The sequence below is a fragment of the Poecile atricapillus genome, chromosome 4 (assembly GCF_030490865.1).
Source record: "Poecile atricapillus isolate bPoeAtr1 chromosome 4, bPoeAtr1.hap1, whole genome shotgun sequence".
Lineage (NCBI taxonomy): Eukaryota > Metazoa > Chordata > Aves > Passeriformes > Paridae > Poecile > Poecile atricapillus.
In genome coordinates this window covers 68,102,837-68,119,886 of record NC_081252.1, presented here as the reverse complement: position 1 = coordinate 68,119,886, position 17,050 = coordinate 68,102,837, and the positions used below count along the sequence as shown (strand labels likewise).

The following is a 17,050-nucleotide window of genomic DNA, read 5'->3' as shown; positions in this document are numbered from 1 at the left end:
CAGGTTATGTATGATTAATGAGCAACATAAGAAAACAATGTTTAATAGTTTAATGGCTTTAAGTGCAAAGTAAAATTATTTAATTATACAAATTAAAAATGCTGGAAAGCCTTTACAATCATACAGTTCTAGAATTTAAATTGTATTACTGTGATAATTTGATGTCTAATGCTGAAACATACTGAACAACTCTTAAAAGTTTTGTGCATGACTTCAACTTCTGAATAATCAGTAGACTTCAAGGACAATTTCATATTCCACAAGCTCAGAGACAGAATGTGTAAAACAGTAATGTTACAAAACAAATTTCATTTGAAGAATAAATTCTACAGAAAAACAAATTATTTATAAAAAAATCCAAACATTGAAGTAAAAGCCTGAATCTTAAAAAGGATAAGGCTGCATCCTAAAATTTATCTAAACAATATTTATCATTGTATCAGTAGTAAAAATAATAAATTAGGGAAACTGTAATACTTTATCTAAAGTATGCTAAGGCCATGGCACAAACTCAGTTGGAAATTAATTGAATGGACAACAATCTCCTTATTTTTAATATATTTAGGCTTAAAGTTTTGTTTAATTGTTTTGCTCCAAAATTCTAGATAAAAATTAAGTTCATTAACTCTATTTCTAAGTCTGAGGAATGGGACATTTTATATGTGATGAACACCAAGCAGCTATATTCTACTCACATAATACAAAATAAGCTGCACACAACAGTTAAGCATCTCAGACAGTTCAAATACTGGCAGCTCATAAGTATTTTTACACAAGCACTTCACAAAATATTTAACATTAAAGTCTAAACATCCGTGTAACTCAAATATATTTGTGATGCTCCCAAAGGGTTAATACTGTCTTGTTTCATTTCGTACATGTAGTAATTTAGCTGTGAACAAAAGCAGCTCCCCGCTGGATACCTTGGCTAAAGGGAACACAATGAACTGGTAAAAACCAGTTTTATCTCACTGCTGTTGCCTAGGGCTACAGACAAAATGAAGTAAAAAAATTCACATGCAGAGTATTAGGTGCTTATGAAAGATCCAGCAGCGCTGTTGCCTAGTGATTCAGCGAGGAATCAGCACAGGCCAATGAGGTGTTTGGGTACTGAATAACATCCCCAATGACTGCTTTACATCTCCTGCAATTCTGTCATACACCCCCATGATTTCCCAGTGGTGAGAATCACTTTCAAGGGAACCTGTCAGGAAAAAAAATAAAAATTTAAACAAATAAACACATCACATACAGCAAGATTACTATTTTTGCTTTTCCTTTTGGATGTGATACTGCTCTAGATTACACGCCTATCCAATGTGAAATGTTCTTCATTTCTACTAATATTCAATTATTGCTACAATTCTGATAAAAATACCTTAACAATTTAAACTAACCTTTAGTTTTCAAATTGCAAATACATGTTACTGAATTGCAAGGAATACACTATAGCAAAATTCATCTTATGCTTTTAAAAGAGCTACAAATTATGATTTTGATGTTTATCTCAGCAACTTTGTCAGCAATGCATAAAGATACTAGGGTTTTTTTTACCCCTCTGTTTTTCAAATTCTGGGGTATTTTTATTGTTGCTTTAGTTAGATTTCAGTTTGTTTTGCAGTTCCTGGTGCTCTTGTACACAGTAGATTTGTTGACATGAAAGCTGCCTCATTAGCATGGACTATATTTTGAAAAAAAAAAGCTACTTCAAAGATAAAGCACCCTTTACCTCAAAGAAGAAAAAGAAATCTCTCGACATTAAGACTATATGTGTGCTCTACTTTAGTGACATTTTGTCTCCATATTAAAAAATAATATTCATATTAACAGAGCACATAATACATATTTAGCTGAAATAAGTCTGCTGAAGGAGAGCAGGAGCATTTCACAAAAATCTTTTCATCTTCAACATCTCTAATCCTAAAAGACATTTTCCTACTGTATAGAAGGGTAAACAACATGAACAAAAAAGCAGACTTTATTTTTAAAGATCACTCTCAATTTATTCTCTGAGATCAAACTTTGTGTTTTCTATCTGGCCTCTGTCATTGATCTCTTTTTGAGGCTTCAGAGGAAGGTGAAGTATCTTCATGATGGATGTAGTCTAACGTGCTGCACGACCAAAAGTATGTCAGGACTCCTACAGTAATTTGCTTAGGAAAAAAAGCCCAAACAAGGGTAATGAAATGTGTATCTCCAAATACTTCTACTGTCTTCTAAAAAGTCCTAATCCTTGAAAGCCCCAGAGAGCTCCTTGTTGTCCAAGTATGTGTTTCTTTTCACCTATTAAGGCATAGTTGGTGTTTATATGGAGAATTACTGTTCTCATGGGAATGACATATTGAATCCATCTGTATAAAGCACTGGGATGGATTTCAGTGTGTGACAGTAAAACACCTTAGACAGAGGTGAATAACAAGGAATGTCCCATTTGTCCACAGGACATTGAAACCTTCTGCCACTTAAGGTTAGTCTGATAAATGTAACACTAAAATGATATTCCACCCCTGTAACTATGAACAATCTCAGTAACCATGTAAACATTTGTCTTTCTTAGAAACCTATTACAGTGCTCATATTTATTTCATGACCATGACTTCCTCAGACAAAGCATGACCATTGTTACCTCTAAAAAAGCCAACAAATAATCTCCTCAAACTATCCAGAAAGTACTATAGTGTTGCTATTCACTTTATATGCCACCAATAATACCATATTTGATTATTTTAAGAACCTTATAGCAGCATGAATGCCAGGTACCTAATACAGTAATTAAAAATATTTAAAGGTAATATACCTTGAAAAACACTCTGGCTTCTTCTTTTCTTTTTTTTTCCCAAGGAATTTGTAACAAAAGAAGAAAGGCAAACACAGGTGTACAATGTAAGCAATCTACAGAAATGTGGTATGCAAAGCTTGGGAGTATCAGTCCAAGAAATTTATAATCCCAGTGTGGCCAAAAAGTTTCACTGGACCATATTTAGTAAACAGGAATGCAAAAGCTTACAGGGTTAAGTGAACAGTGAGAAGGGAAATCAGTATGGGAAGCAGAAGGAGTAATTTAGATCTTGGGTACCCTTCATTATCCTTTCTCAATTCTTGCAGGATGGATGGGGTCCCTAAGGACCCATAAATGGTCTTGTAACTGCAAGACCTCCAGAGAAAGCCTCACAAAGTGGCTGGAATGCTGCAATAGATATAGAAGATCTGGAGAAAGGAATACAAGACAAATTTTCAAATAGTTTTCTTTTTCAGCTGCTTCCATTAGTGCAAGTCTGTATGTTGCAACCATTTCTGAAATAATTAGAATAAAGCTGTTTCTGTCCCTGAATCTTGTTGAGTACTACTGTTGAGAGAGTGGCCTGGCAACACCAAGTACTCCATTTGTCAGGAAAGTGGAAACTCTTGGGCTTTTGCTCACTGAAGTTTAGGGATTCCCAGGAGTTTTAGTCTTTTACCAAGCAACAAAAGCTGAGCAGTCAGCTACAGTGATAGATACCAGGTTTGTAGAGAGAAAAACATAATTATTTTATAACATAATTACAATTAGATCCAATACATAGATTGCTGTGTAGTTATTTACTCACTTTTTACAGATGTTGGTGTGGTAGATTATGTCCTCTACCTTTAGCAAGGACCAGTGATTTTGTCTGTTTTGTGTGTTAGGCTTCCACACAGAAATGTTAAATAGACCCATTTTCTAAGTGAAAATTACTGAAGAAAGACCTTTTGCAATATTTTTCAGCAGTAACAAATGCCAGGCATATCTAGAAAGTCTATTAAAGGGACATATTTCTCACTCTACCACACCTAACAGAAGTTTTGTGGCAATGAATGAAATAGATTTTTGAATTTGCATTGCTAAGGCATATGCATTGCTACGGCAATCTCACTTTCCAAAAGGGAGTATACTTCTTTCAGTTATTTTCCTTAGGAACTTTTATAGTAATTTGAAAAAGCAATTACCACAAATATGAACATGAAATGATTGAAGTGAAAAGCAAAATAGTTGTTTCTAGATTCCTAATATAATGACAATAATGATGTACAAAGCTAAGTATGCCTGAGAAAGAAATGGAAATTCAAAATTGTCCCTACCTTCAATGGTACTTCCAAGGCTGTGGTTTGCTGCAGGGACTCCATTGTTCTTTTTACCAATGCTGTAAGGTAAATTTGAAAACCCACAGCTTTATTTTCCATGCTAGAATTGTTTTATATATATAAATATAAAATCGGTTTTTATATTCTGCTACATAATAGCTGCATTTCTGCATAAAAAAATTACTATTTACAACTTTCTCAGATTACTTTAAAGAGATATTTTATCTCTTGTGAACAGTTTCTTTCTTAAAATTGAATTTTAGGGTAAAATTTGCAGAATTATTTAATTTATATATCCCATAAATAAAGAAGTACAGCACAACTACATTTCATATAAAGGTATATAAAGCATGTGTGAGTGCTCAGTTTTCAACTTCACTACTCATAACTGTTTGATGATATTTTATATATTTTAATTTTATTATGCAGTCATAAAACTCACTTAAAAAAAAAGAAGCTAAAAAAAAAGCCCACAAGAATCTAAACTTTTAAAAATATTTTATTCTTCAAAGTACAAAGACCAGAGCTAAATTTTTTTAAAAAATCATCCCTGTGGGATAGTGGAGCTATCAGGACTCTAAACAATTCAGTATAATTCATGTAACTTAACAACTCATCATGCTGTAACACTTTGCTCACTATTACAGTGCAAATGCATCTATAATTATTCAAAATCAATCTGATTTGCTATCACTGGCCCTGCTAATTAGTGTTTTGCTTGACAAAGATTGCTGCTTCAACACAAACTGTTCTAATAAAAATCAAAGAGGGATTCAATGGATCAACATATTTTAAAAAGGAAGACATTTTTGGCTAGTGAAAGTGAAGCAGGAATACCAGGTGGCCCCAGAACCTGAAGTGCTCTGACAGGATGGATGACTAAATAATGTATGTTGTCATGTGCCTCACAGACCTGAGAAAGAGCAGGGTCTGTGATATGAGCTGGTAACTGCTAGAGCGAAACCCACATGATTACTGAGCAGCTTCCTTTGAAGTTATCCCTTGCTGCACATCACAGCTCTTTGGCAGCTGAGGTTAGAGGCAAAGGAGTGACAAAAACTCTACCAAGGTGTGGATGTTGTTGCTGTGGCTGCTGCCAAAACCTTTTCTAATGATGCCAGCAATGAAGAGCAGTCTGTAATGTTTGGTGCCATGTCACTGACACTGAGGTTGTCCTGATAATGATGAGGATAGCCAGCTTCTGCCTGAACAGTGCTCAGACCGTGCTGGCTCACTCAGATTTGTGCACTAATGAGCTGTCATTAGCTTTTCCATGAAGTCCAAATTATGCAGTAACTCAAAGTATCAGCAGATCAAGTGCCAGAGCTGAGGAAACCAAGACATTTGTTGACACATCAACATACAGCTACACCTGTAGACTTGGTTCATGTCAGATTTGAGGTAGTTCATGGTCCAGTGTGGGACAGAGCAACATTTTTGGAGTGTAGAAACAAACATTGCAATCCACAGATTGTGAAAGGAGAAGTGCTGGCCTAAATAATTACTCATTTGTAATCCAGTCCAAGTCAACATGGCTATTAATAGAGAAGTGTTGGACTGCCTCTGTCTTGAGAAACCCACTCTGAATTTCAACAAGCTGTCAGCTCCAGGAGGCCAGCAATGCAGCAGATGCTGGGGCACCCCAGCCAGGTGGGATGCCTTCAGAAGGCTCAGTGCATTGCCAGTCAGTCCTGGGTAAACATTTTTTCCAAGCTATGACTACACAAAACTTTTGACAGGATAACACTTGAATTCAGTACTTCTCATACAGAATCACTCAGCTCTGTATGTTCCACCAGACGCTTATGAAGGGCACACTCATGTCTGTCCAGTTTAACATTTTTTGTGTTGTTAGATAAGTAAACAGCAATAGAGCATTTGGGCAAAGAGAGTAATAGGTCTTCTTGACAAAATAAGCTCCAACAGACAATAAAAGATGGACCATGAGTCAGCAGAATCACTTCCTGGGCTGAAATATGTGAGTGATACAACAAAGGCTGCTGCCTACCTGTGCACTGAGTTAGACCTGTTTCCCCCAAGTTGTCTAGATCTCTGAATTTGACTAGTTCTGTCCCATTTAGCTGGTATCCCTAAAAGGGGATTCATGATGGCAGCAATGATTGCAACAGCTTTCTCTGTTGGTTCACACACTTTTTGCTCTAAGGCATCTGGCACAATCAGAATTCTACTGCATTCTTAAATACTCTTAATTTTAAAATGTACAGATTAAAGTGGCCACATCAGTGAACAAACCCAATAGTTCCTCATTCACTTTAACAACCATTAAAAACCTTCCATGTGTTTGCTTCATTTTCTTCCTTTTTTTTCCTGTCAGTTCAGCTCCCTGTTCTCTTTCTCATGTCACACTGACTTCCTCTCTACCCAGAGTTTAGTAAAGCCATTCATTTCAAGCAATCTGAAGTTGTTGTGCCTGCATTTCAGCCTTTTGAAACCACTCCTTTGCAAATATCAAGAAAAAGCAGCTGGACTGCCATTCCTGTTCAGTGGTCTGCTAAGACTGTAAACAGTGAATAAGGAAGCATTTAAACTACATTACAGTTTTTGCACAAAAATAAATAAGTATAGTGGCTGAATACACTTAGGCTGGAAATTTAAAGCTCTAGATTTTGGAGACAAAATTCTGGAATAGTTAAGGACTGTGGGAATAATTTTTCATATGAAGATGATACTTTATAAAAGAGACAATATGGCATGGGAGTATGTAACCACAGAAGAGGTCCCCTTTAGTCCCATGTACATAATATCCAATTCTCTCACTATTTTCTTAAATCACCTTGAAAATTTCCCTCTTTCTCAAGGCTCAGAATAAATAATCAGACATACTCAATTATGTCTTTTTTATCTCATATGTATTTTAGGGTGCAGTCAGTAAAAAGCAGAACTACAAAATTTAAATAGATGTCTCTATCATTCTTTTTTTTTTTTTTTTTTTTTTTTTTCTTCTTTTCTAAGATTTAGACTGGAGACTTTGGGGATAATGATTATTTCTGCTCAGTCAAGAATCCAGTATATCTGGGGCACATAAATTATTAATTTTAAGATGTTCCTTTACAGCCATATACTGCAATGGCATCTGTAAAATGCTGTTCTCCCAATCTTTTTTCTCAAAGTTATTTCTCAAAACCCATAGTCAGCAATTAGCAGAGTGCTTGATTATACTCATCTTGAAATACTTACAAGTGCTAAGCATGCACAAAAAAATATTATGCATAAAAAATGGTGACAGCAAAATGAAAAGATTATACAAAAAATGAAATTTTAACATATGTTTTAACATATATTAGATTTTCTTGACACTGACCAGAATAACTATGCTTATTGAAAGGGCTGTGAATGGGAACAAAGATAAGACACGCATGCCTGCTGTGGAACAAAAGCTTATTTGTCCCTATCGAACTGCAGACATTTTTCAAGTGCACTCACCTATGAAATTATGACTCCAGAAACATGTCAAAGCTGGCCAGACATATGATCTATGGAACAGGGATTTTTGCAAATTGAAAGCTATCTAGAGGCATCTTTAGTTTATGCACCAGTGTTTTTCAAGTTAGAAAACAGAAGCTCAGAGGACAGAAAATGTCACTAACTTGTGATGACCAGTCCATTCTTTTGTTCTTCTGTTACTGCAGCCCCCTTTTGAATATATCCACATTTTTATGCAGCTGCCTCAGTACCCAGTAAGCATAAAATTGTAGCAGAATAAAGTGAAATTTCATGCAATTTGTATGTGAGCCAAAAATGTGTAGTGGCAGATGCTAAAAAAAAGTCTAAGATACTGTTCTTTAGTTAGGAAGTGATCTTAATACCAACATAAATAGGTTTCATTTATATTGACTGTTTGGTTTTTTGTGGTATTTTTGTTTGTTTGTTTTTGGGGTTGTTTTTGTGTGTGTGTGTGTTTTTTTTGTGAGGTGGGCAGTTTTTTTGTGGTTTTTTTTGTTAGTTTGTTTTGACTGGTCATTTCAGTTTTCTTAAATTTAAGGTAAGTACTTCATCTGAAATACTTTACACCTGGTAAAATATTAGAAAAATTGCTTCAAACTCTACATTGTACATGTACTAAAAATAAGAACAGATGCAGAAATTCTTTAATTCTATCAGTACTGAATAATTATAAATGAGTTCTAAAAAAAACCTTTAAAAATTACTCTAATGCACTGTGATATTGAACACAAAGCACTGCAATACATATATTTCTACAAAAAGATATTATTTCAAGTACCGAGTATCTTTCATTTAATTATCACTAATGGAAGCAATCAAGCAGACAGAAAGGCATGGAAGAATCCACAGTAATTGCCACTGGCAAAGTTCACCTTTCAAACCCACCAGCTATTTATGGAACACACATTAGAAACCAGATTCTACAGCTGTAACTACAGGTATCCCTGTACTGTAAAAAAAAAAAAAAAATTTGCATTTCTTCACCACGAAGTGTATTCCCCCTTTTAGCTGTAATGCATTCAGCATCATTCAAGGGCAAAGAGGTATTTCAAACATAACATGCAGTACCAGTGTCAGAAACAGGCCCCACAAAATGAAAAATTGGGTTCTGCCATTCCTAAATATTCTTCCAGAGTCTCTACAGACTCCCAGTCTGATCTGGGGACAGACTGTCTACCTGATTACACAGACTTGAGGACTCAGAGATGCTGAGCCTTCTTGGATCCAAGAACCCAGATTTTGGCATCCCCATAGTATCATCTGCCTTTCTGCTTCCTGGGCTGTTGGAGAGCTCAAGATGTGAGGAAGCCAGACAGGCAAGCTGGCCAGAAACCAGGCAGATTATTGATGGTAAAGCTGAGAGCCTTCTGCCCAAGCCAAACCAATTTCTGCCAAATGTTTTGATTTTAACTTCCCAAGCACCCTCTAATAGGAAATTAGGATTTTAAAAAGCTCTTTTGCTGTCATGTTCTTGCCCTAAACAGAGAATTAAGGGAAATAGTATGCCATATCTTTGATGAAAATTACACCATTCAGAGTAGTATGTGCTTCATTGTATTTCAAAGTATGTCAAAGCTTGGGCAGTCAAAACCTTGTTATAAATAAATGATGTTCTGCCTTGTCCATTCAGAGTGAGCCATATGTGTACTACAGAACTGTAGGCAATGGATTCCTTTTGAAGAAGGTATTCTTCCAAAATGCAGATAAGAGCTTGTACCTCATGCAGTACTTTGTGCAGAAGTAGATCTAAAAAAAAAAACCACTTCTTTGCTTGCCTCTTGTTTATTAAATTCAAAAGATTCCAAATAATCTGTGCACTATTAGATGCACTATAATTGGGATTTCTATATATTCAAAAGTCCTGAAAATTCTTATTGGAACATATGAAGTCCTAAACAAGACTAAAGAAAGTTCCAGTATTACGATTCCTTGTGGCAATTTTTAGCTGCCATTCAGGAGAGTCTTAGAAGCAAAAAGACGTTTTAGTGTCATGAAGCAATTCAAAAGAGACTCTCCCATTAGGGAAACAGTGCTGAGAAGGCTTATATTCTGCACTATGACCTACTGAAATAATACTATTTACCTTTATGTTCTTCATTTATAAATCTTAAAAATATTTTAAGTTTCAATTCCATTCTACAAACAAGAAAAAGGAGACATATATTTGTTGTTGCTTTCCTGGAAAAGTAGATAAGAAACATGACTGGAATCAGAATGCAAACATGCTGAATAGTAGGCCAGTACTTCTTGGACACATTAAGTGCAGGAGAATAACACAGCACTGAAGTGTAATCCATTAAAACCCTCAAACACTGCCCTTTAGCTTCAAGTCCACGTCTTTCCCTTTACTGAGCTTTGTGACTGTACAACTGAGATTTCTCTCTGGATCATTAAACTCTAGGCTGGAAACTGCAAGTCAGCAGATTCTGTAATTTAAAGTTTCTGAATGGACAAAAGCTCATTAGATATGTAAAGACAAAGCTGACAGCTAAAGAATATTGGCAAATAAAAGTAAGAAGAGTAAGGATTTTTTAAAAGGGTGAAAGAACTTTAGGTAAAGAGATGAAAACCATATTTGGACTTTCAAAGTGCTTCAGTGAATTAGGAGCATGAATCCTACTGACAATTCTTTGGTTTAATGCTCAGACATCTAATCTGTTACCTCACTTAGCAGCTTCTGAAATAATTGGAAAAGATTAGGAGAAAAGAGTGTTCCTGTTTAGTTTCATCTGAAAGGAATCTAGGTCAACTGTTCTCAGGCTGCTCTGTGATGTGAACTGAAACCGTTCACACCATGGACTGGGACAATAGGGATATCTGCTTCAGCACTTACTTCTGACTGGAAGTGAGATGCCAGTGCAGATACACCCTTTTTCTGCCTATTCAGATCAAACAAAATCCTCATTAATGACCGGAAGAATCGCTTGCTTTGGACTCTTCTAAGACACCATAGATTAGTTCTTCTACCAATAGCAGAACTATTTGCAAAAAAACAGAGTCAGGGAGGTTGAAAGGAACCTTTGGAGGCTACCTGGTCCAGCCCTGCTGCTCAGAGGGGCCACCTCGAGCTGGTTGCCCAGGACCTTGTCCAGATGGCTTTTTTACATCTCCAAGGATGGAGATTCCACAACCTCTCAGGGCAACTTGTGCCAGTGCTCACTCTCAGAGTAAAACAGTGTTCCTGTTTAGTGATCTTCAGAGGGAACCTTCTATGTTTCAGTTTGTGCCCATTGTCTCTGGTACTCTGGGCATCACCACTTCCTCTATGCCCACTCCCTCAAGATACATATATGAGTAGGATCCTCTGAGCCTTCTCTTCTCCAGGCTGAACAGTCCCAGGTCTCTCAACCTGCCTTCATAGAACAGATGCTCCAGTCCCTTCATCATCTTTGTCACCCTTTGTTGCACTTGCTTTACTCTTGTACTGGGGAGCCCAGAACCAGATGCATTACTCCAAGTAAGGCTCACCCAGTGATGAATAAAGAGGAAGGAAATCAGTGTCTCAGACTGGTCTTTTGTGTTAAGAACAAGACAAGTTATCACTCTTCTGTTCTTTGGAGAGTATCTGAAAGTTCCTGTCATGCAGAATTTTCTTTTTCTTTGACTCTTAGGGCAAAGTAGAGACAAATTGAAAACTCAATCGTCAATCAGCAGAATGAAACGAACTTCCATCTTGAACACTCAAGTTTGGCAGCCTATGCTAAGTGCAATGATAATTTCCAAGGTATCTCAGACCTCTAGGCTGCCCAGGTCCATTTTCTAAAGGTCATCTTAGCAACTTCAATTATAGGGTGATAACTTTGAAGCATAACAAAGAATTTACAGGTATATTTGTTCTGCACCCTGCAGCTAGACCTGGAGATCAGCAAACTAATTACTGCGCACTGCATACTCTAAACTTGAGTATTTGAACTACATTTTTCTTGCATTTTCAGAAAAAAGCCTCCAGTCATCATGTTTCCATAGAGGGATAATGTATTACTATTATTCATTTAATAGCTAGAGGTTTTTTCTGTTATACTTGAAAAGTATTGATATTTCCAAATTTGCTACAAATTCAGAGTAGTAATGAAGATCTGAATTTTACCCAGTGAGGGCAGAATCTATGTTTTTCTGTATGTATAATCAATCATGAATCATTTTAATCTTTTGGGTATAATATTAGCTCTATACTTTATGCAAATTGATGCAAAATAAGATAATAAAAATCCTTCTATGCTGTCCTACAGATGTCTTTCAATACACTACGCTTCCTAACTCTGAAACTATGTCACTTTTAGACATTGCCTTTTCTGAACAGATATTGCAATCTCCAATAAACTGTATCATGGTTTTTAAAATTTAAATCAGATTCTAACTCCTGTATTTAGAGGTCAAATGTTAATATATTAACTTAATTCATTACAATGCCCTGAATATATTGAGCTGAAATATTTCCCAGGTAGTTTGTTTAGATTAGATAGAATTTCCATGCTCTCATTTTGAACTAATACTCACAAGAGAGATCAGTGATGAAATGAGATTAATATAGCAAATTGCACTGTTCAGATGAATGCAGCATAGGAAGGTGAAATTAATTTTTTATTAAATGCTTGTGTTATAATGGAAGATATTTCTTGTATTGGTTCATTTAAAATATTTGTGACATTACCCTAATTGGTTTAGGTAAACATATTGCTGAGCTTCAAACTAGACAAAATTTTGTGAATAAACACTTGGTGCCTACATGAATAAATCCACTACTTACTGGAGAAGAGACCCAACAGTCTGCTATGTGCCCTCGCTTGCTAAATTTGTAGCAGATGCTGAGACAAACTCTGGCTTAGGGAATAATGTCTGGAAGTAATCCAGATAGGAGGATAGAAACATAGGCATGAACTTTTACTAACCTTAACCTTGAGAATGCCATCATAAAGGTTTCTTAACATAAAAAAGCAGTAAACTAACTTAGAAATTACAGTATGGTATAATCTTACATGAGGAATTGAATAGTTCTTTATGTAACAGCTTCTAATCTAAAGTACTTCAAACTGGTTTATTTCCTTCTAAAACCTCAGAGGAAATATTTACTTTTACAGGATTCACACAGTGAATGATGAAATCTTGACAAAGAAACCAAATACAAATAATCATGATAATAAATTCCAAATGAGTATATCACGTTTTATCTACATAAGAGTCAGTGGTGAAAACATTCAGAAAAATCTGCTTAGTGTACATTTTCTTAATTGTGAGAATCTGTGAGAAATGTGCTTCTTCTCACTATATCAGTTCTTTATTCTCTGAGAAATCACAGGATATAGAGAGTAAAAACGGGCTGGGGAGGAAAAGAGCAAGAGAGATTGTATTTACCTGAGAATTCCTGGATTTGAGAATCTTCTACTTCAAACAACAATTCATCATGTATCTGGGCAATTAACCTGAAAAATTCCAAAGACATCAGATAACATAAGCAAAAATTTTAACAGTGCTTTCCATTCATGGATAAGTTAAAGTGAAAGTAAACATCCAAAGGAAATTGAAAAATCATTAATGGACTTAAGAATTGTCTCTCCCTATATTCTGGAAATATAAAGGCCATGGATGTAAACCCAAATTGTGGTTGCCAGTCTATAAACGTCATTCAGGGATTTGATGACGTGACAAAGTATTACTTAAAACCAACATAATTTGTAGGAAAATGCAAGAAATTACGGTGACAGACTATGTTTTTGTTAATATAGCTTTTTTTTCTGAATTGGATATAAAAAAGAAATTCTCCCTCATGAGGGTGGTGAGGCACTAGAACTGGTTGCCCAGAGAAGTTGTGGATACCCCATCCTTGGCAGTGTTCAAAGCCAGGTTGGATGGAGCTTGGAGCAACCTGGTCTAGTGGGAGGTGTCCCTGCCCATGGCAGGGGGTTGAACAAGGTGGTCCTTACAGTCCCTTCCAACCCAAACCATTCTGTGATTCCATGATTTAAATTAAATATCACTTGTAGACTTTTCTTAATACCTTTTTTTAATAATAGCGGTTATTCAAGTAAACAATTCTTTACAAATGGCTGAAACACCAATATGGTTATGACTTATAACTTTTCACAGCTTCTTAAGATAGTTTCACGCTGCCTTAAATTACAATGTGACATTGACTAACAGTGTGGTGAGCTCTAATAATAGATCTTAAATTATTAGTCACTTACAACACAGTCAGAAGCAGAGTGAAACAGATTAACATATTTCTAATAGGAAATTAGGACACAGGACACAAAAAAGAAATAGATTAAAAGACCAGGATCATCTATAGCAAGAGAATACAGTTACATGAAAAGTTGTAATTTCCAATTCAAGTAAATTAATTAAAGCGAGAGTGTCCTCATAACCATTGAAATGACATGCAAAAGGTATAAATCAGAACAGTGAATATTAAAGATGAATAAACAGTCAGTTAATGGAGTAAGTGAAAATAATTCAATTTATTAAACCAATGCAATTAAAACATGATAGACTGATTATTGTTTGCTCCAGAGTAGTGTCTCATGCCTTCAGTCAGGATTAGAGCATCATATATCCTGAATATTTGGTAAGGAAATGCCTTCTCTTAGAAGAACTTACAATAGACATAAGAACTTCATCATAAATTTATCAGGATTTATGAAATGAATGAAAGAATAGGATTTTCAAAACCTCTCAGCATTGTAACAACAGATCACCTCATCTCCACACTAAAAGTAAAACAGGAGGAGTAGGGTTGGACCAGAATTAAGTGCTACCTTATGTATGTCTGAAAACCTGTGGAAGCAATGTAAATTAACCAAAATTTTCTCTCTGAGAAGCAAAATAGACTTGATACAACTCTACATGTTCCAGTTCACCTACTGAATGCAGCTCCTTTAGCTTTGCTCTCCATCATGGCTAAAGGATCCTGTTTCTCATTCACGTCTTCCTGAACAGCACAGCCCATCAGCTCAGTTGCATTGCCAAGTTAACTCAGGACCTGCACAGAGCTGCACAGTTACATCTGCCCCATCTTACACATCTAGTGGTTAATCTGAAGTTCAGGACCATGTTCTGTCTGCTAAATACAGAACTAGAAGTTGGCATTGCTGATTCTCTGTCTAGCTCTGCTAAGCTCCTAACTAATGCCTTCAGTTGGAAAATGGGAATAATATTTCTGAGATCTAAGAAATCAGTACTTTAATACACTTCTATTTTCAAATGGAAGATATTACAGAAGATTTAATTAACACTAAACATGATTTCCTAGACTGATGGCAAGAAGTGAAATAGTACACACTGTTTCCTCCTTAATGTTCATCAAACAAGATAGATATTTTTTGATGATGTTTTATCTTTTTTTCTTACGCGTTTCACAGCAATTAATCAGTTCTGGTCTTACAGTACAAGGCCACCTATATTTTTTCAGGCTTGCTTAAGTAATAACACTTGCATGAAATATGCTGTTCCACAGAAGGAAACATTCAATTTTACATCAATAAAGATGAAAGAAAAAAATCAAAGCGATTTGTACATTCAAAATTTACAGCTTTCACCATTCCCCTGCATGCACCCACACAGCCATTGCATACTCTGAGTGAAAGAAATTTGAAAAAGCCTCTATACTTTTGCTTAATAGTGTAATTGAATCCTCTTCACTTTGAAGGAATATTGCAGTAGCAAGCTCCTCTCATTATCTTGTGCTAAAAGGTATGGCCAACTGGATTAGAAACTGCAAACCAGGCAGAGACTAGTATGTTTTTAATTCTACAGATTATAAGAATGCCTTTGACTTAGAAACTAGTATTTTATTAACTATGTTTTTGCCTGATGGAAAACTAGGCATCGCTTTTAATGAGTACACTTCTTGAGTGTGTTTCCTTCACTGAGAAACATGACTTGCATCTGAATATGCCAGTGGTGTGGAACTAGAAATAGTGCTACAGCCTGACCCTTCAAATGCAGAAATATTTCTGTGACTCCCAGTGACTTCTGGATTCCCACATGGCTTTTGACACCACTTTAGGGTGCCCAGCATACAATGGCCATACAATATCTTAAACTATTGTGCTGCACTATAGAATTTTTAAAAGAAAATATTTTTCATTTTCTTAATACTACATTGATGAGTCTTCCCGTTTCCTATAAAGCAACACAAAAACTAAATTCTCAGGCCTCCAATGGATTTTCCCTGCTATTACTACTATATTATAATCATATTAATTAAATATATATGCCAAAACTTATGAAACTGTTCTCAAAATATTTTTTTTCGTAGTATTCTATTTATGAAGCCTTATTGATAGAGCATGCTTTTGTCTAGTACCAGGCCAGTTGTCTAATAAAAGAATTAATGAGGATTTTGTTTGTTACTGGAAATCAATACATTCCAGGTCTGGACTCCTCTGTTTTAAAGTACAGAATTGCAAGGTTTTCCATGACTACTTCAAACACCTAGAAATAATTACACTATTGAACTGACCTTAACAAAACAGCTGTTACCTTATTAGTGAGCAACTGTATTTTTCTTATCATTAAATCATTAAATGAAACCACCTTCTGTCTAAACTCAAAAAAAGAGCACTGTGGCATTACATGCTGCAAACTCCAGTGTAGGTATATTCACTAGAGGAGGCCAGTGTAGGAGAGGGGGAAAAAAAGACTAGACTGTCATAGTAGTCTTCATCAGAAGGATGTTTTAACAGCAACATGCAGTGCTTCAGGAAGTTAGAATGTGCCAAGAGATGCTCAAACTAATTAAATTCATATTTCTACAGACAAGGGACTAAGGCTGATTCTGACCTAGATGTTCTGAACTCACACTTGGAACACCCCTGCTGTCTATTGACTTTGTGGGGGTGCCACTTCCCAAAACAGCTACCTGGAGTTAGACAGAGATTAACCCTCTGTACCTTTTTGTGATATATTTTTTGAATCACCAGGGAAATTTTTACTGCTGCTAACAACACATCCAAAGCATAACATGGTTTAGCTTTCCAGAGTGATCTGTAGGAAGATAATATAAAATATAAAACACCAACAGTTTAGTGGTGGACTTGGCAGTGCCAGGATAACAGCTGGACTCAATGACCTTAGAGATATTTTCCAACCAAACTGATTCTATGATTCTCTATTACATTGAGTTGTCTTTTTTAAGAATTTGAATAGAAATTAAATTAAAATGAGGTTTAAAACCAGGGAACTGGAAAAGCTTTAAGAAAGAGGGTTTGATCATCATGCATAACATGGCAGGACTCAATGATCTTAAAGGTCTTTTCCAGCCTTACTGATACTATAATTCTGTAAGGAATCAAGGACCTTATTCTGACCAAGAGCCAGGCTGAGAGCCCAGACTAAAGTTTGAGATGGTTCCTGTTGGTCACTCCTACATCTTCAGGAAAAAAATGGTGCAGGACAAGGTCACAGGTCTGATTCTGAACTAGAGCGCTCCAGTATAAAATTTCCTCAACAAATTACATATTTTATTTCGAACTTGAAGATATACTGA

General features: G+C 35.8%; 1 protein-coding gene across 1 annotated transcript in view; it reads right to left on the bottom strand.

Annotated features, from left to right (window-relative positions):
* Positions 1-557: 557 nt before the first annotated feature.
* Positions 558-17,050, bottom strand: part of POLN (DNA polymerase nu) — an 89,048-nt gene continuing 72,555 nt past the window's right edge. Inside the window, exons 23-25 of the mRNA XM_058838850.1 lie at positions 12,919-12,986; positions 4,099-4,160; positions 558-1,204 (exon numbers count right to left, since the gene is read on the bottom strand). Of these exons, the coding sequence (XP_058694833.1) occupies positions 1,136-1,204; positions 4,099-4,160; positions 12,919-12,986 (199 nt within the window). The 3' untranslated portion in view covers positions 558-1,135. The remainder of the gene's footprint in view (positions 1,205-4,098; positions 4,161-12,918; positions 12,987-17,050) is intronic.